The sequence below is a fragment of the Melopsittacus undulatus genome, chromosome 5 (genome assembly GCF_012275295.1).
Source record: "Melopsittacus undulatus isolate bMelUnd1 chromosome 5, bMelUnd1.mat.Z, whole genome shotgun sequence".
Lineage (NCBI taxonomy): Eukaryota > Metazoa > Chordata > Aves > Psittaciformes > Psittaculidae > Melopsittacus > Melopsittacus undulatus.
In genome coordinates, this window is record NC_047531.1 from 28,165,938 (window position 1) to 28,192,894 (window position 26,957).

The window sequence follows — 26,957 nt, forward strand, 5'->3', positions numbered from 1 at the left end:
AGACCAGGTTGCTCAGAAATATGCCATAATCCTTTTTAGGGCATTTACATCTTTTGTTCCGTCTGAATCAAGTGTTACTTTAGGTTATTGTAGCTATAGCCAAAACATGAAAAATCAGCTGTGCTTGGGTTGGCTGTATTGGAGTTTTCAATATCCGAAGCAGGAGGTTCCCAGGGCTTGCTAATACTGCAGGCATTTTTTCTTTATTTGCTGTTTCAGTCCTGCTGGCAGCATACTGCACAACTAAGAACAAGGACTTTCCTTTTTCCTTGTGTTTCCCTCCTGTGTGCATAAAAATTAAGTTGTTCTGTTGATTTAATTTCTTATATTAAGCCTTCTTCTTAGGTTTCTTGTCACAATTCTGACATTTCCTGTGGAAGTTTTAAGTGATTTGGCACTTTTTATCACAGTACAATTTATAGCTCATCTTCCACTGAACAAATGTTGATTAATAAATCTTGGCATTAGAAAAAACTCACAGCTTTTGCTTGTTTTCAGTAGTTTGGTAAACTGAGGGAAGGTCTCAACAACCTTCATTTGCTTTGATTAGTAGCTGATTGACTATTTTTATATCTTTCTCAGCTTTCTGTCCATTGGACCAAGAATAATATAGAAAGCAGGTTGTGTGTGTCTGAAACATCCATCCTGTACAGATCTGTTAAATCCCTCACATGTTTGTTGTTGACTATTTCTTAAACAAATTCACTGCAAACCCCTAATCTGGCAAACACTGCTACATAGTGATTCATGGGTATGAAGATTCTCCAAGTCATAAACTATCTCTAGTCTACTCATCTGCCAGGGAGGTATTTGCTTACACCTTCCAACAGAGCCCTTTTTCAATGTGTAAAGTAGCAGTAAGAAAAGTGTAAACCACAAACCAGTTGTTGGAGGGTAAGCACTGAAGAGTAAGCTAATGCGCTCTCCTACTTTTACAGTAGGAGATTCTAGTAGGAGATACAGTAGCAGTTCTGATGTTTTCTTTACTGACTTGTTGGTGAGCATTAAGGAAAAGATGCAAAACAGTCAAAAAACTAAGTTACAGCAAAAGTTTTAAGCATGCCTCTCAGCTTTCAGGGGCTTGCTGTCATTTAGACTGAAAGCAGGATCTAGCAAGAGCTTTTCCTGTTGAATCTCCATTTCCAGCTGTCCCTTCTTTACATGCCCTTTTATTCAAGAAAACCATTGAGCACTGATGAGTTCCTGGACTTCATTCTGCTGCAAAATTCTGAGCCTAGTGGCAGATAACACCTTCCTTTTATTTCTTACACTTACTCATACTCAGTTCAACAAGTCACTATGTGTTGACGTTAGGTGTCGGTAAAAGTGCCAGAAAGCATTTTGCAAGTTGGTTTCTCAATCAAGCAGCCAGGGCTTGAATGGTGCCAACATAGCCTATGTGCAGGGGCTGGATACTTCCACTGGGCTTGGTACTAACATGAGGCTTTCTATGTTCATCCATTCCATGCCAGACAGTCACTTTAGCTTGGTGTAAGTCATTCAAAATCATAGATTTTAGGAAAAACTACATGGCAAATTAACAATAAAGATCTTGCTCCCAGCAGCTTGTAGAGATTAGATGGGATACATAAGCATCAACATGTATCGAAGATCTAAGTTTCTACCATTGCACACCTCTGCCCTCACAGCCCAGGAGCTTCATATAGCTCTGTCACAGCCTCATTTGCTGTATTGTTGGCTCCCATGTTGTTTGACTGAGACTGAAAAATTGCCATAGTAATCAACTGTCAGCAGGTAATGGTTTCCTCTGAGTTAAGAAAGGGCAGCCACCAACTCCTGCTGTGCTCTGTTGGGTGTATCAGTCATCACTGTCAAGCTCCTTGAGTTCCGCTTCTGGTGTTTTGAATGAAAACAGTCTCTAAATATGTGGATCATTCTTGCTGGGGAAGTGCACAGCATTTCCTTGTGTGTCCATTTGAGAGGTCTCCTGAGTACCTTTTTCAGAGCCATTGAAGTATTTTACTTGTAATGGCAAGATATCCTGTTTCTGTAGTCCATGCTCTAAAGTTAACATTTTTTTCTTCCTTTCCAAAGTCTTTGGTAGCCAAGAATACTTTGTTGTTCTACAAGTTAACCAGGTCTCCTAAATTTTCCTAAAGGACTGATTGTCCTAAAAGATTCATTATCTCATTGGTGTCATTTTGGTTTTATTTCTAGTAGGCACTGAGAAGTTTGGAGAAATATCTGTTTGTGTTTCTCCAAATGTTGGGGTTTTTTTCAGCCTTTTATGAGAGAAAATATGTTCTCTACGTTTTTTCATTCCATGGATCATTTAAATCATGCCCTTCATAGATCTGTGAAATTTCTGACATCCACAAATGTTTCCTTTCCCTGCTTGAACAGAAATGTTACTATAGGGAGGTTTGTGCCCTCCTCTGCACTCACATAGCTTCTCCCTGTAACAGGGCAGGTCTTCCTGCTGCCAGGAATTTGTATAGTTCTAGTGGTGTTTAAAAGGATTGTGGTATGCTTTAAGATTTTAGGAGGTTTTGCTGTGAAATCTACTGTATTTAAACAAATCCTGGCAGGTTGGTACTGTCTGTACTGTGCTTTGCATGTCTTTTTGACAAAATAGTGCTTTTAAATTTTACTGAGATTGAGTTTCATGTTGTATTCTCTTGATCTTGTAAATAACACTATAACAGATCTTACATGTGTTTTGTTTTTACTGTTGTTGTAAATTAGAATATTACAGCTATGATAAAGGCTCTTCCCTATATCTTTTTATTGGTTTCTCTCTTGTGAACATGATATACTAAAGGGCTGACTTATGAAGAGTACTGGACAAAGCTAATTTTCTTTTCCTTAGGTCCAGGTGCTGAAGCCACTAGCTGGATTGATCCCAGCTTTGGATGGGATGCGTACATGCTACCAGTTGAGACAACTAGACTGTGGTGGCCCCACATTATTCGGGTTTGTTGAGTCTTGGTCATCCTGGGTAAGGGCTGTATTTCTGTTACTACTGCATTTACTACATTAAGATTTCTCCACTTTTCCAGTCAAATGTATATTTACTATAAAGTTCCTTTTCCACCTTGAGCCCACAGATAATAGTAGTCATGAGGGTGAACACAAACCATTAAAGTTGGGGAAGTTTGGTCTTCCAGTGCTTTGCACCTTGAAACATATACACACAGCTTTTCCTGATTTATTTTTGGTGTTAGATTTGTGTCCTAAAGGGATTCGCTGTCAGGAGAATTTTTAGCAAGTTTCTCCCAGTGCAGGTGTTGACAGCATCTCTAGTTACTCTACTTCTGACACCTGGTTCCTTTGCTAGCGTTCAGCTGAGCATTTCCTGGCTGTAGGAAGTTTGGCACATGTTTAGGGTGATGGTGTTTGTCTTCCCAACTAACCGTTACGCATGATGGAGCCCTGCTGAACACTGCCTGCCCATGGGAAGTGGTGAATGAATCCACTGTTTTGCTTTGCTTGTGCAGCTCTTGCTTTACCTGTTAAACTGCCTTTATCTCAACCCACGAGTTTTCTTCCAGTTCTCTCCCCCATCCCACCAGGGAAGAATGAGTGAGAGGCTGTGTGGGGCTGAGTTACTGGCTGGGGTTAAACCATGCCAGAAGTGGACAGTCTAGATTTTGAGGCCCAAGCAACAGCAACAAGAGAACAGAAGTGAGGAACTGGGGTGAAGACCCTGAGCAGCAGCTGCAGGGAATGATCACTCATATTATGGTTTTACCTACTCACAAAAGGAAACCCCCTCCCCCCCCCCCAAAAAAAAGAAGTTTATGTTTTATAAATTGTATTTTTATAAACTGTGTTTATTCTCATTGAATAGTCCTGATTGCCCCAGTACTTGAGGACTGCGAGGGTAAGTTGTTTTATGTCTACTGAAGACCTCTCTGCATAGGTTGGGTTTTCCCCAGCCTGTGGGTGGCTGATGTTATAAAAATAACACAGAAATCTCTGCAGCTCATGTAAATCTTTATTGGGAAACATGAAGTAGAAGGAGAACACTTTGTTTTTCTTGGGTGTTCATTGTTCTTTTTCCAAATTCACTTTGTGGACCTGGTATAGAAGAGGAATATGGGCTCCTGTGGGAAAGGAGTCCAACAGAGAGTTAGAGAACAGGGAAGGAATGGTGGTCGGCTTCTTGGAGGGGAAGCTCTTCTCATCCACAGATGTGCAGAATAAGACAATTGTTTGGGGACATGGGGACAGAGGCAGGGAGGGGAGTTAAAACCAACACTCTAAAAGTATACATGATGAGTTAGGGGTTCTTTAATCTCGGGGTGAACTTCTTGCATGCCAGCGCAACTGAAGACAGCTGGGTCCTTTCTTCTGGTGCTAACAGCATTGTGAAAACAGTCCTCTTGCTCTTTTTAAACATCATAATGCTATGCACTGTTGGCTGTGTTTAGATGCCTTGTGGGCATATGGAACTCCAGAGGCCAGGGTAAACTAAACAAGCCTTTAGACAAGGATAAATAAGGATTTTTAAGCCCACACTATTCACTACAGAGTCCATGTTAGCATTTACAGAAGAAAGCAGGGGTGGAATAAGGAAAGGAGAACAGTGGGAATAGAAAAAACAGTGGGAATAAAGTCTTCCAAGAGGTGCAGTCCTCAGATCTTCACGAGGGACACTTCACTAACGTGTTAACAAATTACAGTTGTGCACAGCAGTTGCATGAACACCATGAAAGGCTCCTTTCAGGAATGTGCCTTATCTGCTGAGGTCAAAACCCTGCTGGTGGTGCTGGCTGTGCACTCGGAGCCCTCGAGGGGGGTGAGTGGTGCTGTTTCCCCGACAGGTGGTCTGGGGTCTGCCTCTCATTTTGCAGTAAAGCTGAGTGATGGCGCAGAATCTGCCATCAAATGGCTCCTAGTCTGGCCTTCAGTACAACACAATACTTACCCTCTCCTGAAGCCCTGGAGCACACAGCTCATCCAGCACACAGCATCAACCTAAACCCTGACTTCCACATCCGCTTTTGCCAGAGTTGCTGCACCTGCATCCCCATTGCCCTGGGAAAGATGCAGCTGCACCCTATGGCCTACTCCCCGCAGGACTGGTGTCTGTCTCCACAGCACCTTCAAGACTCCAGTCTGGTTAGAAGCCACTCTTTGCCCTCACTTTGATGTGCTGTTGCAATCATAGATTCCCAAAGATGGCCCTCTGAAAAATTAACATTTAGGTAATTGGCATCTTCCTAGAACACAAGATCTGCAGCAGCATGAAGAATCATTGCCTGCCTTTGCATGCAGCATCACCTTGAATTGAAAAGTCCCTGCCTGGAGCATTTTGGCTTCAGACTGCTCTACAGCTGCTGAAATCTCTGGGTATGCTCTGCAGACAGGCAGAATTGCTCTTTGGAAAATACATCATATTCTGTGGGAAAGAGGCAGGTTTGTAAAACAGAGAGGCTGTCGTGAACTTCATCAAGATGAGGGATAACTTGGTTGGAGGGAGAGTGTTTCACAAGGAGACCTGTTTATCTCACCGAGATTCTTTGTGCAGAGACATTTGACAGCTGAGCAGAAGAGCTGCCATCCTGCACCAGAGCCAGAGTCTGTCCAGGCCCGTATCCTGTCCCTGACAGAGGCCAGAAGGCTTCAGAAGAAATGCATTTCCATCATGATGGGGAATAACTTCCCCATGTGATGAGTTTAATGCCAGTCCCAGACACTTGCTGGTTGATTTGGGGAAGAAGCACAAGACTGATTGTTTCTTTGCATTTTTTATCTAATCTTAGGTAATTTAATGGTAAATATTATGAGCAAAATACAGCTCTGGCCATATCTTGAATTGATAATGAACTCTTTATCATGGAACTCCATTGTGGCAGCAGTTTTCTTAGGGTGTGAAGCAGTCATAGCCCTCATAGACTTTTGCATTATAATTATTCTCGATAAAGGAAGATAAATTCAAAGGCAAAGGAGGATCTGGTACAAAGTCTGAGCTGTAATTTTAAAATTGCTTTGTACTATGGGCTATTAACGTTTCTATTTTCTTTCTCCTTTCAGGGATCTTGCCTGGTTATTCTTCATTACATTAGATTTGAAATTCCTTTGTGTCTCTCTCAATGTTTATCTTCTCAAGAAATGCAGTTTATTATTTTCCATCTGCTTCTTCATGCACTTAATAAATGGCTTGGCAGTAAACTCTGACCATAGATAGAACAGCACTGAGAGCACGACCAGCACCTGGAAACTGTGATTCCTAATGCTGAACACCAGAGAGATTGCATCGAAGTGTGGGATGTGCTCGTACTTACTCGATATAGCTCTTCTGCCATACGCAGTCTCTTTTGTTAGCTAAAATTAACTGGCATGTGTTTCTGGCACTGTGCTGCTGCTGTTTCCAAAGTGACAGCCTCTTCTTCTGCATCCCCAGGAGATTACCTGAGAAATGGTACTTTTCTAAATGCTGCCTCCCTGCCTTCCCCAGCCTGAGGAGGGCTCTTGCTATGTCAGGTGCTGCCTTACACCCTCCTAAATGACAAATCCCCATTCCCAGGGGCAGGAAGGAAAGAGCTTTTCCTGTCAAGTGCCCACTTGCTCATTATCAACTGGCAGAACACCAGCCTCACTCTTGCTGGGTATAACACACCCACTGATGCTTGAAACACTAAATCCTTCTAACCATCTCCCTGTATCATATTATAGCGGGTCACCTTTTCTTATCTCTAATATGATGCACAAACCCCACGATTATAACCTTTCTCTATAACCTTTATCTCTGATTTGTCCTTATTATTAATGGAGTAACTGCAGACAAACTGCTTTCTCTTCTCCAGCACAAATTCTATTTCTGTAAACTTGCCACAAAGTTTAAAGGTATGTTAGTACTTTTCTGGCTAATTCTGCCTCCAAAATACTGAGTGGGGTGATCATGGCAGGAACCTGCAAATTTCCATTCAGAAGAACAGGCAATTTCTGGAGTGCTGTTTCCAACATGTATTGTCTAAGTTGCAATAGGAAGATTCATGACAGCATGGCAGTGTTTCTCAGATACTTCAGTGTCACTGGGGTACTCAAAGGGCCCACCAGCCGCTGCAGGTGGTTTGGTATCCCAGATTTTAATTTCAATAGTTTCTGATTTTCAAGACTACATAAACCGTGTTAGGAAGTCACCAGCACAGAGCTTGTCACCTACATAATCCTGAGGACTACCCATGCAAATTTGCAGAATGCTGCTAGTACACTGTAAAAAAGGTTTATCATGAAAAATACCCTAAAAGTTAGAATTTACACTGATATTTTTCTCACCAGTTGTTCATATCTGTATTTCTGTATCATTGGTCCCATTTTAGAGGAAATTCTGCTAAACATGTGTTAAATAAGGCTAAGTTTATGGGTTAAAACTTAAACAGGGGAAGTTTATATTGGATATAAGGAGGAAATTCTTTCCTGTTAGGGTGGTGAGGCACTGGAATGGGTTGCTCAGGGAGGTTGTGAATGCTCCATCCCTGGCAGTGTTCAAGGCCAGGCTGGACAGAGCCTTGGGTGACATGGTTTAGTGTGAGGTGTCCCTGCCCATGGCAGGGGGTTGGAACTGGATGATCTTGAGGTCCTTTCCAACCCTAACTATTCTATGATTCTAAATATTCTGCTAATGGTAGATTAAATATCTCTAACAAGATCTAAATGTAATCATGCTGTTCACTTCAGCTCTGTTTCAACTTCTCTTCCTGTCCTGGAATATGATGAGGCTGGAGCCTTGGGGACACACTCATTGCTAACCAGCATCTCAATGATCTTGTTGGGGCCAAAGTATATGTCAAGTCGTAACTGAGTCTGAAACACTGACTGTAAGAACAGATTCAAGTTTCCATTGTTAGGTGCAGTAGTGATGTGAATTCAGACTACCAAGAAAACAGAATACATCTTAAAGAGAAAGTAGCCATTAAAAGCAATTTTCAAAAAATAGTCATAAAATTGTAGAATCACAGAATTTTGGGTTGGATCCTAAAGAACATTTAATTCCATCCCCCACTGCTACAGGCAGGGACACTTTCCACTAGACCAGGTTGCATCAAGCCCCATCCAGCCTGGCCTTGAACACTGCCAGCGATGGGGCAGCCACAGCTTCTCTGGACAGCCTGTGCTGGTGTCTTCACCACTCCCACAATAAGGACTTTTTTCCCAGTGTCTAATCCCAGTCTCCCCTCTGTCAGTTTAAAGCCATTCCCCCTTGTCCTGTCCCTACATGTCCTTGTAAATAGCCCCTTTCCAGATTTCTTGTAGGCTCCCTTTAGTACTGGAAGGCTGTTCTGCCCTGAGTCTCCTCTTCTTCAGGCTAACTGGAGACAAGGATGATAATGGAGACCTACTCAGAAAATGTAGTCATTTTCTGTCTCTGCATGCTGTGTTAGAGCCTGGGAAAAACACGGTTAGTGATTGATTCATATCTTCTGTTTTCTAGTCCCTCTAAACCAGCTGTTCTGAAGGGTTGGTGTGCTTATGCACTGGAAGATGTCAGGCCCAAGCATGGGGAAATTGTGCTTCAGCTTCCTGTTTTAGCAGTGGTGGCTGTGCTAAGACTCCAGCTTTCAAGGCCTTAGACATGCAGCCACCACTGCAGAAAATGATGGCTGTATCCTACACGGGGACAGGCAGGGGTGTACTTGTGCCCATCTCCCCACCAGAAAAGCAATTCCACTCCACCCTGAAGCTGGGCTGCTTCAAAAAACATCTCTGCCCTTGTGTCAGGGCTTGCCAGAAAACAAAGTCAGCTGTTGGTGGAGGTTTCCAGAGGCACAGGAAAGCCAAAAGCTATACAGCCAACTCAGCCATACGAATGTGCTGGTAAGCTGCCTAATAGCTTGCTCTGTAGGCAAAAAGATTTGGCAACTACTTTTGATCTCCCAGAATCTAGGCTGGCAACACACCCCATGCCTGATATAGCGGGAGTGCTCCATGGAAGACACAAGGCAGCTCAGCACTGCCCAGGCAGCTCAGCCGTAGGCTTCGTGGGCAAGAAAAGTAATGGAAGTCTGCTAATTACCTCATCCCAGAGGTGTTTCAGATGTCCATAACAAACACTGTATACAATTCAACATATCACAATGTAAGCTGTTGATAAAAGTCATCAGCCTGAGGTTAGTGCAGGATAAACTACTTTCCTCTGGGTGCAGATCTCTTGTAGACCTTTTCTCTGCAAAAGGAGGCCATTTCCCTCGAAGTCGTGGTTAGCATTTATTTCCCCTTGCTGGAGTTACATTTAGCAGTAGATCTACTTTTAAAAACTAGAAACTCACTAAAATCTTCAGATTTTTCTTTCTAGAACAAACCAGGAATGGATAAAGTGCTCTCAGAAAGTGGTAATATTCTATTCACATTTTACAATTACAATAATTGCAATTCTAATACTCTAGACTATTAAAATTGAGATATCTGACATCATACGGGGTTATTAATATGGAACTAAACCAATTTCTCTCAGTGGGACTTCAAATATGATTTCTTACTGAACTTACATAGTCTTCAAGTAACTGAATAAAAAATATTTGCATGTATTTTGGGCTGAGCTCATGAATGCTAAGCGAACGAACAGAACATGTCAATTTATTTCAGATCTATAAAATACAAATCTAAAAATATAATTTTACAAACAATACTCACCATTTAGTTTATATTTTAGTATGGTCTTAAACCTATCTTGCGCAGAATAATAATGTAACAGACAGAACAACAGAATACATTTTAACTTTTTAGATTTCCTTAGCTAGAGTCTGCCACATGCATCAAAAATAGCTGTGCACAGTAACCGACTAAACATCTACACTTCAAGAATAGGTTGGCTGGTATCTCATAACTGAGACACCAATTACAGTACATTTATTAAGAATCCTTCAAGAACACAGTCAGTAGTAACAGTGGTAGCAGTAGTTAAAATCTGAACAGTTCTGTGACACAATCAAAGCAAATGGTAACAGAATTTAAAGTTCAGTTAATCATTGATATGTAATGTACAACCCATGTAACACTACAATAAAAGAAGCAATTACACAGGCACAAGTGCAAAAAAGCAATATTGTAAGCCATCTTCTCTCTTTGGTAAAAATCAATTAGCAGGAAGTATACCATAATAATTCAAGTCAAACACTAATTCATGCTGTCTGTTTTTTTCCTGTCCTACCACAGGCATATTTGATGATTTGCAGGTATCCTACAGCAGAGAAGTTAAGATTCTATTTAACACTGCCCATTATTTCCCCTTTTCAGTTTAAATACTGAAATTCAAGATAAGGGTTTTTTCTTTCATAAATAGCTTTTTCAGTAGTAGAATCTCTTAAGGAATTAAAAAATAAATAGCAAAATATACAGTTTCAAAGATTACATTTAATTCCTTCTGGGTATATCCTGAAAATATATTTCCAAAGAATAAATAACTTTGGGTTTCTCAAATATTTGGTAAAATGGCAATTACTCTTACATAAGGAGTTTTCTCAGGAATAAGGAAGTATTTATGTGTTTTCTACACAGCTTTTACTACCCAGGCGGAATTTTAGTAGTTTTACAGTAAGAATAGGATCTGTAATAGAATATGGACATTCCTCATTAAAATATACAGTAAAAAAACTTCCAAAATGAAAACTTCAAAATTCCAGGTTCAAACCTGAGAAATTTCCAGGTAATTTCAAAGTTCTCCTGGCAGGACAGTCAAACTCAGTTGTCTGTGTCAGGAGGCTACAATAACAGTAAGGTTATCTCCTCTAGTGGTAGAGCCAAAGCTGTTTCCACTAACAACATATTTAAGATCCAAAAACGACAAAATGTTAAGGAAGGGACAGAGAAGAAGGGTGCAGGTGAAGAACACTTGAGTGTAAGCCATCCTGAGAAAGAAGTGAATTGCCTACAGGAATTTCAATAGGACTATAGATACAAAATAAATTCCTCTGCTCTTGAAGGGCCTGACCCTCATGAGCAATTAATGTCATAGGGGATTTCTGCTTGAATTTGCAGGCGATCATCTTGCTCAAGCTCCTCCTTCATATTTATCCAAAATTTTTGCTAAAGAAAACAAGAAAAATGCAGGCCACATCAGCAAAGCACCTAGGGAAAAGAATCCAGCAACATCAAGTGTCATTGGACATTAAAAAACAAAGAAAAACTTGACTGCAGGAAGATCTTCGGGAGGGGCAGAGAAAAAGTTCTTGCCTTTTTAGAAGACCCATTTAAGCTGCCAGCAAAGTAAAGGCAATTTTGACTGCTCATTTATTCTGAATTCATAAATAACACGTAGCTTCACTAACCTCCTATTCACACCCACACTTCATTTACATAAAACATTAAGCAGAATGCTTTTCTACTCCTTGTTTGATTCCAAGCACAAGATGTAAAAACCAGTTAAATTGCACAGTCCAGCCCTTATCTCTGCAAACCTCTATCTGATCAAGAAAATGCTTTTTGGCATCTTCTTCGCTTTTCCCTACTGTCAGTGCATCCCGGATATATTCAATATCCTCTTTACTGGTTAACTGGGGCATTCCAGTCATTAGCATCATGGAGAACAGGATGATCAGCAGGTTTGTGTGGTGTCGAAGAGCTAAATAAGCCTTCACACATACATCCTACAAGAGAGAAGAATTTTTTGTTAACTGATGAGGTGAACTGAGGGATGGTGTAAGAATTTCACAGGACTATTCACCAACACTATGCAGTCACTCAAGTGCATCAGAGAGGAGACCCAACAGAGCTGTTTACCTGAGCAGAAACACAAAGTCAACTTTTGCGTCTGTTACTTGGTATTATTTCATTCATAACCACACCCTGGGGCAACAAGTACTGTTTTGGGGTACAAACTACAGCTCTTTTCAATAATAGCATATCAATTATTGAAGCACAAAACCTTACCTTCACCAAAGTTTCAAATTAATTTTCCTAATCTTTTTCTGTGGCCATTAAAAAAGACAGAGATAATTCATTGTCCTCCTTTCCAATTGGTATGTTCCCATTTAAAGACCAGGGATGGCAAGTGATACCGAATAAAGCAGCACCTCCAGGGGACTGTTCTTCATTTTATACATTTATCTATTAACTTTGCAGAGATGATGGCTTATTTAATGGGGAAGATTTTTCAAGCTTGATGTTCTGAGACATTTTTCCAGCTGACAGCTCTAGTTTTCAGGCACACTGTCTTGCTGTAGGACTTCCATGTTTCCATACTGTCATACTGGATTCCAGAGATTTAATTTTTCACTGCTTTTCCACTTTCATATATAAGTAATCTGTGCTTAACAGCATAACCTTTAGAAGAACGGAATTTCTGCAGTGTGGAAAAATGAGCTATGCTTTTTGAAAGAGATTTAATGCTAAGTGACTAATACATAAAATGAAATTATTATTTCTTATATTAAATTTATTACTCACTTAGTTTTAGAAATAACATCTTAAGGAAGACAATGCCATGAAGAAATCAATCACATATTAGAAAGTTAAATACGGCCTGCAATGCAGTAATGTAAGCCAATGAAAAATATTTCCAAGAAGGTCAAAATCAAAGCTGAAGCATGGCATTTCTTACCCAATTAAATATTCAATTTAACCTTTCCACAAATGTATATGAATTTATTAAAGAATTCTTAAGAAAGCCAAATATTTTCATGTGAAGTTCCAGCAAATGTCATCAGCCCTCTAGAACACAGTTTATTTTTTGACAAGGTATATGGGGTTCTTCTTCCTTAGAAACAGTAAGAAGTGCATAAATAACCTTAATATCTATCACTGTTCGCATCAGTAACACCAGGACAACCAACCAGACAGGTTAGGAAGATAATAAGGAAAAAAGATGCTATGTCAAAGATCTGTCTATAGCGTTCCTTTTTTCCTGTTAAACCTGTAATGGTTTCCAAATAAATTCTGTCTGAAATAAGACCATACTTACGAACTTTAATGTTAGTTTAGCTCTAGCAAAGCAGAAGATAAACCGCAATGGACAAAGCATAATTCACAACAGAAAGCACCATCATGTTATCACAGAGATTAGCTTCTCCCCATGGTACCAGAAGGAAAAAAAAAAGAAAAAAATAAATTCTGCTTATGTATTATCAACTTCAAACAGGGAAATCTTGTCACAAGAGTTAGTGTGCATTTTGTTCCCCTTGAAAGGGATGAAAGCTCTTTATAGTTATACCAAAGAAGGTTTTACATTTCAGTATGGATGATGCATCTCACTACTGCAGGTGTCTGAGACAGAAAACAATTATGCAGTCAAGAACCTGGCATCGCTGCATCTCAAAGGCAGCTCCTTCCAGGAATTCAAAGGATGAAAAATCACGTATCTGCCTGTTACAGTTATTTATTCAGACAGGAGCTGAATGGAGTTCTGAATTAACATCTTCCAAGGAAACTGATTTTTACACTTCCAAGAGAGGCAAAGAGAACCAAAAATAACACATACATATGTGTCAAGATGTTTACCACAGGATTAAGAAGGAAGCTGCTAACTAATCTAAAGCCATAGGCAAAATGAAATGAACTGAGGATAAACCAAAATCCTGTTGTCCAGCAGGAAATAAAGAATAATTATTTTGAGACCCTGAAACTGTCCTAAGTATTGGTATGCTAAAGGTCAGGCATTTTTATAATACAAAGTGTCCAAGCTCTGTTACACAGGCCATCCCTTCCCTGTACAGCATACTGCAGGTAAATATTTTTCAGTGATGAACTGGACACCCTTTTGCTTTCTGTCACCTTTATTTGACAATCAAATACATCAGATTTTGTAAACAAAAGGTATAGAGGAATTTTATTAGTACTGAAAATACAGCTCTCTCTATCAAGTCAGTAGAGTAATGAAAAAATAATGAATCAAATATATTAAATATAATGAATAAAAAAAGCATTCAGAATTCAATGCAAAAATTATCAGAGAATTTTAGGCAAACTACTAATAATTAAGTGGGCAAAGCTCAAAAGACCATGAAGATCTTTCTACAAGTAGGAAGTGAAGAGCTGCATGTGCATAGGATTTAAGACAGCTGCGTTGGTTTCAACCAAAGTCTGGAATGGAAATACCACTACGTATGACACTTACAGCAAGAGAAATCTGGACAGTATTAAAGCAGCTGGAAAATTCATAGATGGAACAGAAAAATACTTGTCTTCTCAGATGAAGTCATGCTTAAATACATTTTTGCAATTAGTATGAAAGACCATCAAACACTGCTTTCTACTAAGCATTTCTGCAATGTCATTAATAACACTGGGCCTTGAGTTTTCATTAAACCATCATAAGGAACGCAAACAAAAAGGGAAACAACATTTGAATTAAGCACTAATCGGAATGAGCTTTATTGCTAGTTCCAGACAAGTTGCCAAGCCACTGACAGCTTTAGAAGTCCACTAATAACAAACTATACTCTGGTCAAGTTTATTTGTTTAATTAACTTGCTCTGACACCTGCAGTATGAGCTGTGGCTCACACATCTGTATGGACTGTAACCAGTAGGTGACAGAGAAATAAGATTTTTAAGAGTAGATATTTTAAAATATTAAAAACACCAAGGCCTGCAAAAAACCCAACCATTCCTCTAAAGTACAGCCTGTTTTAGTGTAGTTGAAGTACAAATCAGTGAGAGATGCTCTTAAAAATTAATGAAGGATAAATAATGAGACTTTCCCATTAATACATGAGAGACCCAGCAGACACACTGAATTAATCCCTCAGTATTAGGAAACATGATGAAATCAGCCAGTTGAAAAGTGAAGCTATCATTTTGTTTACTTTTGTACTCTGACCATATAATTAAAGCACACATTTTTACAGCAAAATATGTGATGCAGATCTTGCTCTTTATTACTATTTTAGTTACCTTTCATCTGGTTAATGGCAGTAGCAGAAATTTGGCACTGTCGCAGCATTCCTAGACCATCTGCACTAGTGGGATGGTAGCAGCATTTAGAAATATGTACCAGAATAACAAAATATGTATTTGGTCAAACCCAGGACTGTATGGTGAAGGCATGGCTTACTGAAGAGAGATCAAGACCAAAATCCCCTCCTTTTGCTTTTGGTATTTGACCTGCTGAAGTAAAGGTCAGATGTTCTCTAAAAAGCTGGAAGATGCATATATATGAGCACAGCATTACCTCAGTGCAGACGCTAACAGGTTGATAGTCTTCCAATTCTCCATTAGCACACTTTACATTTTAAACTATTTCCTGCTTCCAGAACAGAGGTCCTCTATGAAATGACACACCCCAGCGTGGTGTTTCAGCCTCACACTTGCACATGGCTTACAGCTGTGGCAACAGCATCTTTCCTACTTACAGCACAGCTCACAAGCTAACAGGCCTAAAATATCCCAGAATATTATTATGATTTGGTAAATTTTATTAACATAATATCCAGGAAATACCTTTGAAAATTAAGACACTAATATTCATTTCAGAGGGTAGAAAATATTGCATACATGATTTGCAGCTAGATATTCACTATTTACCTGAAATTTATGGAAATGGAGACTTGTCTTCTTTCCAGAAGTCCCCATGACAAACAGAAAATCTGGAGTCAGCACAAAAGGAACTCTTTCCTTATTAATTCCAAGGAAGCTTTTATAATTCCCAAGAATATGGCCAAAATCAATATGGAAAAGGTTACCTTCATAAAGAGAAGAAGTCACAGTTAGGCTCAAATACAATAAACTGCCAAGAACACTTCCGCCACTTTCAGAGTCCTCCCAACCTACCAGATCTACTCTCTGAAGGCCTCTCAGACTGACATCCTTATGGCTTCTGTCATTCAAGACAGCTCCTGTCAAAGACTAAGGCAAACCTGATCCTGACCACAACAGAATAACCTTTCTTTCTCTGTCTCCATATCTGCTGACCTGTCCCTCATTTTCTGCCTACAGGCTCTAACATTGTTATGATGTTATGTCATGTTATGTTGTATAACATCATAATATGTTATATTTATTATGTTATATATAATGTCTATATGGAAGCATTTCTTTGTCTTCTTTTCCTCATGGACTTCTGATGACCTTTTTTACTGTAGTCTTCAATTAGCTCATTTCTGCCTTCAGGGTAGTACTTCTCTCTAACCTTCAACTCGTAAAACTTCAAATACAATATGTTTAGTACTAAATATACAGCCTCTAACTAAGCCCAAAAGTATTCTCTGTCTCTTAACATTATGTAAAGACTAATTATGAAGCAAGTGGTTCATGAAACTGGAAGTTAACTTCTGAGACCACATAAAACTCCTCCATACGTATGGCTTGTTCAGGGGTTCCATCTATAAGATTAAGGATGAACCAATATGCAACTACTGAAAGAATTCTTGAAGTCTGTAATGCGAAAAAGTTGTGGTTCTTTCAGGCGGATTGCAACAATCTCATAGACTTCAGTAGCAAAACCAATACCGTCCACATACACTCATTTTCTAGGGTTTTTAACAAAGGTGCATAAAGCAATTATATTCCTCAAAGTGAAAATAGTCCAGTAACATCTTAATTCTGACACAGATATGGTTCCACTGAACACTACCAGACCCACATCAACACTTCAGACAGGCGAGCAGCTCCCGACTTTCTGGATTTTTTTTGATTTTAGATCATAGATGCTAAACAAAATTAGTTTTACATTCCTTGGGACATAGCTTGCAACAAATTCATCCTTGGAAAAGAATGGTATTATTAATGATAAATACCTAGAGCCCATATGAAGGCCAAAAGGGGTGATGATACGTTTCAATGTCACAGGAGGACCTGAACACATAAGCAATGCTGACAGAACTGGATTGTATCACTTCATTCATTGTTAAATGCATTCTTTATTAAAATTAAAGACAAATCTAGTTAAGTATAGACAGTCCCTTCTCCTATGACAGTCTCAAATAATAACTCACCTGTTTCTGTAATCATAATGTTGTCATTATGCCTGTCTCCTATTCCAAGTACAAAGGTTGCCACACAGTATCCAGCACAAGAATAAACAAATCTTTCCACAGCTGCCTGAAACTGAATAAAAATCTTAGAGATGTTAAGTGCTTCAATGCTAGAAACCAAACCCAGTCATTCTCAAAGGCATACGCCTTTCTTTCGACACGTATCTATCAACTGTCTTATAAAATACACTGCTGCACAGCAAAGATTAAGATCACAGCCCTGCATAGCACTCGCCATACTGTGTGAGCAGGCTCTATCCCTTAGCACATATAAAATAAGCATACCCGTAAGTTGCCCATGCTTTCTGAGAAAAGAAGCTGGCAGAAAGCTCTCTTGTAGGTCAGGGGACCTATCAGAGCAAAAGAGTTGTGAGTACCCAAACCTGTCTTTTAATTCTCTAAACCCACACTGCCTTCCAGTGCTCTTGGATGTCCTTTCAATCTGCACCTCATGTATCACTTCTAAATATCACTGACAGAGAAGTAATTCCTAAAGCATCTTGTTTCGCAGGAGCTCAGCTGCCAGCTGGATCCTAAAGACTCTTTCACAGGCACAGGTACAGGGAAAATGAATGGGTTTTCCAAACTCATGTCAAGTAACACAGACACAATTGTATGGGCTCTGTGCTCCCAAATTAGTATGGTGCATTTGAGAATCCTACTTAAAAATTCAGAGAACTCACCTTCTCTTCAATCATGCATCTTTCCTTGAGCCACTGGTTTAGTATTTCATCCTTAAATGCACCAGTGTTGCCAACTGTACTCTGTTGGATTTTGGCAATTGTTGTAGCATCTTTCACAATTTCAATCATTCCTAGAGAAAATAAGGATGAAGTTAGAAGAAGTTATTAAATCTATACTAATGTGTATTAAATTAAATTTTCTCCTTTATGAGAACACAAAACCTTTGATAATGGGAAGAATCACATGATGAGTAGGGACCCTCTGCATAAGGCTTTTCCCCAGGAAAGGAACTATCTCCTCTCCTCATCCCCTGCAGAAGCCCAGGTACCATTCACATTCCCATCTGCTTCTCTCCAACTTCACAAGTTTGAGGAGCTGGAGAGAAGCTGCAGCACTGCAGCAGCCAAGGGATGTGAATGCTGCCAGAGCTGTGGCAGAGGAACAAAGCCAATCTTCCTGCAGTAAATCCAATTTAAACTTAAAGTGCATATGCACAGAAAGGTTCAGAGATACCAGTACACACTGAGGTGCAGTAGTGGCATTGCTGGTGGCTCTGGCTGCTGGGCCCCAGGTGTTGATCCCTAAACTGCACAGATCCTCACAAAAGCAAATCAGCACATCACAGCAATACGGCACAGAAACAAAGACTGGTACTGTTCATACTAACATGGCATGCAATGGAGGGGGAGCTAGAGAGAAAAGCAAAAATAGAGGCTGCAAACACAACCCTGCTTGTAGGCAAGAACAGCAAATGCAGTCTGCCCTCGAACTGGGCATGCCTGTAGGGAGGAAGATCAGATTTTAGTTTAACTTAATTGGTAACTGGAAATACTGTATTTTCTTCCTCTGGTTCAGGTTCAGTAGTGTCCTCTACACAAGAGTCTAGCCTCAGCTCCAGCTCAAAGATAAGCAAGCAAACCAAAACATCCCTTTCTTCCCAAAGTTATTCAAAGCAGTTTCTGACTCAGTTTCAGACTGACTCTCTCTGAAACAGATCAATTTTTATCTAGTCACAGTCCTACCCTTTTGCCATTACTGAGTTATGTGCAAAGTTTTCAGTAGCAGAGTAACAACGCAGTAGTTTCTTCCTGCTTCTGCCTTCCATACGTGGCTTGAGTCATGGCTGAATACCTTCTGGAGGTATTTCTTCCATCTTGACAGTGGCCCTGATTTGTCTGTAATAAAAGTATCGTGGAAATACGACCTCCAAAACCCACTGCCAACACCAACAAGTTTAAAAGCTCTGCGTTTGGGTCTGTGCTTGTTAAGCTGCTGTTTTCCTCCTGGGAGTGAGCTCCAGATCCCATTCCAGCTGTTCAAAAGGCTTCCCCTGCCTGTGCTCAAATCTCCCTCTACTGGCCAACAGCTCCTTGATTCCAAGGGAGTGGAGCTGTTGTAGGAGCCATCTTCTGCTTTTTCTTGCATTCATTTAGAACTTCTCCCAGTATAGCTATGTTGATTAGCAGTGTGAAAAGTACCCAGATTTTAAAGCAGCTGCTTATGAAAACCCTTTATTGATCATTCTCTGCTGCACTGCCATAAGAGTGGTGTAAACCCTACACAGAATGTTGTGCAGCTTATTCTGACCAAGTATGCTAAAGGTATGGTAAAAAAAGTTAGCTGCTGGAATAGTGCAGATCAACTGGCAAATCCTTCTAACTACAGACATGCCTCACAGTAAGTATGGCTAGTCCTAGGTTTCATTAACTGGGATCTCAGCTGGGTTGTATTCAGCTGGGAGGAAGTGCAGCAGTAAATGCACTGTGCTATGTGTTTCTGGGGATCGGAGGTACTAAAGCAGGTGACTCTTATATTAAGTGCCAGCTTGAACTGCTTATATTTGGCAGCAATGCAGCATAGTAAGTAGTGATAATTGTCTCTCAGAGTCAGGAACATATGGCAATGTCAAAGGGAGAGAGAATAGGGTATGGACTTTTCCCAGTGATACATAGAAGGAAAAGCTCCTCCTGCAGAGGTCTGCTTGGCAGCAGCAGTGGAGAGAACAGATGTTTCCAAAACTGCAAACTGTACTGAATGCAGATGCCTTCAACAAACTGAGGAAGCCCTATAGAAGAGGGGATACCAGCCCCAGGTGGGAGACATGTGGCTGGTTCCCTATGATCACTACAGAATGGGGGCTGTCCTTGTGCCAATACATGGAAACTGCCCCAGTTCCACGGTTATACTAAGAGGCAGGGAAAAAGAAACTTGGAAGAAAACCACATATGAACACTATGAAAGCACATTTTCAAGCCACTACTCTTTGGTTTGCTTCCAAACAAGCACAAGCTCTACCTCATTGTTCCGCAATGGGTATTTCTAATATAGGCTGCAGGTATTCTCAGCAAACCCAACAGGAGTCTTTATATGATTAACCAATACTCCTACTGTGGTGCTGAAAGGATGCTAAAGTCTAACACCTCCCCCCTGCATACAGGGAAATAAACAATTATTTCCTTGAGATAAAAGACTGGGGAGTCAATCACGAATTCATGAAAGAATAATGAAGTCAGTAACTTGAATGTAAAGATGCTAGGATCACCAGCAGAATTCCTCCACCGTCCCCCATTTTTTTCAATACATTACATTGTCCTTAGACATTTCTAAACAAAATTGAATTAAATCTGAAAAGTCTCTCTAAAAAATTAGGTTTATTATACTTAAAGGAGAGGAATAAACCCAACCCTCTGTATATTAACAGTTGGTATTTCAATATGTACTGCTCAAATTCCTTTATTGTTAGAATTCTATCAATGCAATTTATTTAATTTTAAAAGCCTTATATTAGGAGAAACTCTTTTGTGCCACACTGCCAAGTGTTTTATCAGTGAGTTCAGGTTTTCTTCAGTGCTGAGGTGTCTTGAAGTCAAATGAGAGGATAACAAAAATTTTATGTGGCAATGGATTTTAGAGAGGAAGTGCATTACAGACAGACTAAAAAGAGCTCTTAATTCTGCCAGCACTCAGCTCATTCTTGTTTGATCCATAAAGCAAAATGTATTTTGGAAAAAGAAAAGAGCTAGAAAGCTGGAGATCATGGGAGACACATTGCAATATTTATATTATGATTATTTTACCAATCCATGCAGTTACTACCATACTGCCAGCCACACCGATGACAGTAATTAACAAACTTGCTAATTTTTACACATGTTCACGCTTTAAGTAAATGGCAGAGCTGTACTTGCTAATCCATCTCACTGACGCACTGTTTACACCAGCCAAAGCATTTTTTTTTTCCAGCACAGTATCTTCATTTGGCCATGGCCAACTTTTCTACACAGAGGAGGCTTTCCTCCAGCTAATCATTCAAGAACTGCTGAGCAAAACTGACTCTACAGCCAATTATGTATTATCTAGATAATAGGAAACTGCAGTGTGGATGCGCTCGGATATGTAACATACACAAATCCACCCATAAAGAGTCAGTTTGGAGCCATGAGGATCTATCAGTTTGGCATTTCTGGATGGAAATGGACTCTTCTGGAGCTGCTCAGGTGCTCTGTGGTGGCAGGTTGACCCTGGCTGGTGCCCACCAAAGTTGCTCTATCACTGCTCTACTCAGCTGGACAGGGGGAGAGGAAATACAACAAAAGGCTTCAGGGTTGAGATAAGGGCAGGGGAGAGAACACTCAACAGTTACTGTCATGGGCAAAACAGACTTGACTTGGGGAAATCATTTTCATTTATTACCAATCAAATCAGGGTAGGATAATGAAAAATAAAATCAATCTTAAAAACCACCTTCCCACCACCCCTGCCTTTTTCCCTGCTTTGCTCCTGAATTCTCTAACTTCTGGCCCCCTGGCAGTGCAGGGGGACAGGGAATCAGGGTTGTGGTCAGTTCATCACACATTTTCTCTGCTGCTTCTTCCTCTTTAGAGGAAGGACTCCTCACACTCTTCCCCCACCTCTACCATGGGGTCCCTCCCACAGGACTCAGGCCTCCATGGACTTCTCCAACATGGGGCCTTCCCACGGGCTGCACTTCTTCATGAACTGCTCCAGTGTGGGTCCCTTCCACAGTACTTGGAGCACCTCCTCTCCCTCCTTCACTGACCTTGCTGTCTGCAGAGAACAACTTGCTGCTCACTCATATTCCCACTCCTCTCTATGGCTGGAATTGCTCCTGTGCAGTAACTTTCTCCCCTTCTTAAATACATTATACCAGAAGTGCTACCACAGTCACTGATGGGCTCGGCCTTGGCCAGTGGCAGGTCTGTCTTGGGGCCGTCTGGCACTGGCTTTATGGGACATGGAGGAAGCTTCCAGCAGCTTCTCACAGAAGCCACCCTTGCAGCCCCCCGCTGTCAAAAACTTCCCATGCAATCCAGTCCATCTACACACCATCAGACTGGTGTGTGGTTCCTCAGAGCCTTTGTAAGTAACTGGAGCTCTGGGAAATAGTTCATCTGTGCTGCAGGAACTAATGCCAGCTGAGAAATATTTTCTGAGCATCCTGTTGAGTAACACCATTGCTTCTATGTTGTATAGGGTATGAAGCTTTAGATCAGGGAATGTACACGAAGGTTTCGCTATTTTAACTCTTTTCTCTATTTTATTCTTATCAAACATCTTGAATAAGTCACTCACTTTTGCTGCTTTTTTATACCAAATATTGTTATTAAAGAGAAACTTACAGCAGGACCCAAACAGTAGAACTCGCACAAGAATCGGAGTCAGCTAAGCTAGTGCAGCAGCTGGAGAATACCCATCAGAAGGGCAGAAACCATGGTTAAGACACAATTGAGGATGCCTCACAGAAAGTGCATTAGACTGCTCTGTATCTCAGGACCAGAGCACATACTAGAATAGTTCTCCCATGCTCAACTTCTGTAACCATGGTATTTTGAATTTCCAGTCACAATAAGAGTGATCACATACCTATTTTGTTCCCTGTAGAAATACATCCATACGGTAACAAACAGAGGTCCAAGGATTCTGCTTCCCAAATGGATTCCATAATTCTAAGAATCTAGTAATAACAAAAATATATGTGAAATTATTTGGACATTACTTGTTACTCACACAAATAACACTACCCAGACTGCTGAGATGGGTTTAAACTTACTTCTCTGTCTTACAGGTAAAGAGATAAATAAAAAAATTGTGCAGCCATTCAAGATTAGCAATTACAGAACTAGGGTTTATATTTCCTCATCTGTCCTGTGCCCAGGCAATCTCTACTGTTTTATAAAGTATTGATAAATAAATTGCATGATGTCTACATGAGCTGAGATTGAGCACCTTAGCATGTATATACTTTTCTCATAGATATCCCCAAAAGTGGTAACAAACCAGTTTGTCAGATCACTGAAATATTACTAGAGCAATGCTACCTGCTGATATCTTTTTCATTTGGAACTTCACGCATTGCATAAATAAATGATAAATATGATTCATCAGAAAAATTGGCCATCTTGCACTAAGAAAGACTCCTCTAAAACACCTAAATGTGAAGTATGCATGGCACAAGGCAGGAGAAAACAGGGTAACAGCATGTACTGGGTCTAGCTAGGAAGAGGTTAATTTCCTGCAGAGCAGCTCATATGGTGCTGTGGTTTAGGTTGCTGACCAAAGCAATGCTGGTAACACAGTGGTGTTCAAGCTATTGCTGAACAGCATTTGCAGCATGCCAAGGCTGCCTCTGTTTTTCACACAGTCCCATTGTGAAGAAATTGGGGGTGCACGGCAGTTTTGGGGGGGGAGGGGGCGCACAACCAGGCAGATGACCTGAACTAACCTAAGAAATATTCCATGCTCATCAATAACACAGAGAGGAAGGGAATTTAGGAAGGTTAACCTTTTAAACAGGAACTGTCTGGGTACTGGTCTATCCATAGGTGACCGTCTTTGCATCATCTGTTTTGTTTTCTTTCTACCTTCTTCCACTTCCCCTTTGCTTATTAAACAATTTTTATTTCAACCCACAATTTTTCTTGCATTTACTCTTCTCTTTCCCCATTATGGGGTTAACCCACAGCCCAGTTAACATAAAAAACTGCAAAATGAGAAAGAAGGCCCAGTTTTGACATCATCCTTGTCATACAGTTTAAAAAACAAAAGACAGCCTTGTATTTCATACGGACAATAAAAGTAAGGTATACACACTGCTGAAAAGTAAGCCAATTTTAAAGTATTTTAAAATGCTCACATTATTAATTTTATACATTTTGGCTACCATACCTGTAAAATCAGCATATCCTGACGGAGGTCATCTCCATGTTTAAAGATTATCCCTATGGTTTCATTTGATAAAGCTGTTGGATCTGCACATTTAAATTCAAGCCAGAGGGGCTTCTTCTTAGATGCCATTACTTTACATTTTTCTATCTGTGAAAGAGACATTCGTTGCTTGTTAGCCATTGTACTCTAACATCAACACAACCAACCTTTTTACACACCTGCTATAGAGTACTTTGCGAACTTCCACTCAGTTATACCACAAGAAACATGCTGAAAGCACACATGAGGAATAGTATTCAATTGCCACATAAAGCCTCACTGCATCTGCACAGATTTTAATACTGTCCATAAGAAAGGAGAAAGTATGCCTCGACTCTCAGAACTGGATTTAGTTGTAAGCCTGCTGCAAATAGACAAAAACCCCAGAAACAAATAGAAAACACCCCCTTCACTTTCTACCCCCCATATTTGAAACCACCAATACAAGACTCTGACAAAACTGGTAAATACGGCCCCTCACAATGGCATTCTGACAGAGGCTTTGCAAAACTTGAACATGACCACTGTCTAATGCAGTTTACCACATTATCCACCCTTGTAACTCCCAGCAACATCAGTTATTCCAGACTGCCTGATTCAACTCCCTTAGTAAATCATTCAAATTCATGGGGAAAATGGCATTTGTGAAGCTCATTTAACATAATCATTCACAAAATAAGAAAATAAATTCCCTGCTTTATTACATTTTTACTCTTGAGAAATTTAGCACTGAAACTACTGAAATTGCAGTATTTCAAATGCTTTCTCAGATAATTACGTCTAATACAACTGCAGTATATAATACTTTCTATTCTGGAACTCCTGGTTCATTGTTGAACGTTACCATGTACAATAAAGCCATCTAAAATAATAAAAGCAAGTGCACATTAGTGTTTGAGAGCTGACGTCAGCTCTCAAAATGAATTGATGACATCAGAGAAGAGTATTTTGGAATGCTCATGTTTTGCAGATTGAGCTTGTTTTAAAACAAAACAGGTTTTGCCATCCTTATCTTTAAAAAGGGGAGAAGATGTTAAATCTTTGAATTTATTAGAAACACTGATTTTGCTTCCAATATTTGGTTTAGACTAGTCAAATTTTAGGGTTTGAAGATTACAAACAAGTAGCACTTACAAGAATGAAGATGAAACAAAAGCTTACCAATATAGTTTATGTCAAATATTTTTGTTCAGTCATTGGGGGGAGAAGAGAATGCCCTAACCTATCTATTTATGGACATAGCTACCTTCTTCCCTTGTAAACCTATTGTTTCCTTCATCTAGAAATGTCCTGGGAAGGCTGAATACTTCCTAAATGAAGCAAACTAAAAAGTCCAGAAAGATCTTTTATTATATTTTGAAATCCACTTTTTGTCAAGCAGTTGGTGATTTTTGTACCCAAAACACTGAGAGAAATACAATCAAGAAAATAATATTTAAGAAGCCACAAATTCGGTATTTCTGAGTAAACAGTGTTTGAATTGACTGACAGTACTTCAGTCATGCCCAACTGGGAGGTGTTTAACTCTCAGCTTGGAGACAGATGAGCCTGTAGCCTATCTATCAAGGCACAGGCTTATTTAACTGCAACATGGCCAGATCTAGGCAACTAATATTAGTTACCCAAATGAGTACCTGACTATTTGGCAATTCCTGGATGGTTTGCCATTAGTTAAGAGAAAAAGCAAAGGATTCTTTTCTTGTAGGCTTCTTATTCCACAAGTGAATTCAAGGATCTTCACTGTGCCTCTTTACTCAAACTTGCACAGTAGATGCACGAGCCAATTCCCTTTCACTACACATCTACTGATTTATTTATCTTGGTTTTAACTCTGACTCAATATTAACCACTGCAATGTCACCACAACACCCAAGGCACAGAAATCCCCAAGTGATTCTTAATATATTTCTACCAAAATCTTAATGTATTTTCCAATAAAAGCAACAAAAGCAACCCCCAGAAAATCAGAAATAGCTGAAGAAGACATTTTTGTTTGTAAAATGAAGGTCTGGACCTAACCTGAATAACAGATATGAATCAGAGTAAGGCAGAGAAAGTAAATGGATGAATAGAAACTGGGTATCCCAAGGCCCCTGAAGTCAGATAAAACAGTTTTATACAGGCATTTAATTTTTAAGAAATGACACATTCTTGTAAATAAGACATTGGGGTTTTTGAAATGGATTTGCACAAACTCAGCATATACTTACCACTAATGCTCCTGCTCTTAGCCCAGGATCATATGGAACCCTAAAACTTTCTGGAAGTTTGCTGCTCTGTAGCTTTTCAAGTTTTTGTCTCAGCTGTGCAATAACTGCAATTACAAGAAAACTCACTGAAATCAAAAGTTGGAAAGCAAAAAAAGTTATGGGTAATCAAACTTGTTAAGCTAAACCAATGATTTAAGCTAGAAACCTTCCCTGTTTAGTTACTTTTTAAATGGGTTTCCTCAAGCCTCTCCTGATTTGAGCAATGGAGGAAAACTCTTTAACTTGCACTATTAACAGACAGAGCTGGTTTAGATACATAACGGTAAAGTCTTTAAGCACCTCACAAGTCATGTAACCATTACACAGGGTGCATGATGTTCTTCTGAAGACTCAGGAGGTTACATTAAAATGTCAACTTTAATTTAAAATACAAATCACAGTACAACACAAAAAATAGTTTGCCCTTATAATTACCAAGGAAATGCTAAACTATCTGCCCTAAAGGCTCAGAAGGAGGAGGCATTTAAAATTACCTCACATTTTCCAGTATTCTTTTAACCTATCTCATTGCTCTTGGACACAGATTCGGGCTTTTGAATTCTTGGAGTCAATTATACTGTAATCATAAGGACCCTAACTATAGAGATACTGAATTTCATATTCTCTTAAAACTGGCTTCATAGCGCAGCTTTGTTAATCTCACATTCCAGTAAGATGAAAATTTGCTGTATATTTATATGAACGAGAATTTCAATGTTCATATATACTGAATCTTTGAATTCATAAAACCTCAAGCTTCTGAATCTTTGGCTTAGAACAATATGCATTATCCTACATGTGATGCATTTTATTTATCTCAGCAGGTGTTAGCAGCACAAGCTAATTAACATAATATAATAAATATAGTATAATACGTCTTACCCTGCATTAGGATAAAGACTTGAGCACTGCTCTAAAAGAAACTA

General features: G+C 39.7%; 1 protein-coding gene across 2 annotated transcripts in view; it reads right to left on the minus strand.

Annotated features, from left to right (window-relative positions):
- Window positions 1–9,526: 9,526 nt before the first annotated feature.
- Window positions 9,527–26,957, minus strand: part of PIK3CG (phosphatidylinositol-4,5-bisphosphate 3-kinase catalytic subunit gamma) — a 33,117-nt gene continuing 15,686 nt past the window's right edge. The window contains exons 4-10 of one of the 2 annotated variants that reach the window (XM_005148407.3): window positions 25,993–26,096; window positions 23,744–23,890; window positions 22,442–22,532; window positions 17,557–17,687; window positions 16,835–16,946; window positions 15,426–15,583; window positions 9,527–11,552 (exon numbers count right to left, since the gene is read on the minus strand). In XM_005148407.3, coding sequence (XP_005148464.2) covers window positions 11,271–11,552; window positions 15,426–15,583; window positions 16,835–16,946; window positions 17,557–17,687; window positions 22,442–22,532; window positions 23,744–23,890; window positions 25,993–26,096 — 1,025 coding nt within the window. In that variant the 3' untranslated portion in view covers window positions 9,527–11,270. The remainder of the gene's footprint in view (window positions 11,553–15,425; window positions 15,584–16,834; window positions 16,947–17,556; window positions 17,688–22,441; window positions 22,533–23,743; window positions 23,891–25,992; window positions 26,097–26,957) is intronic. The other variant, XM_034063219.1, reaches the window with a different exon arrangement.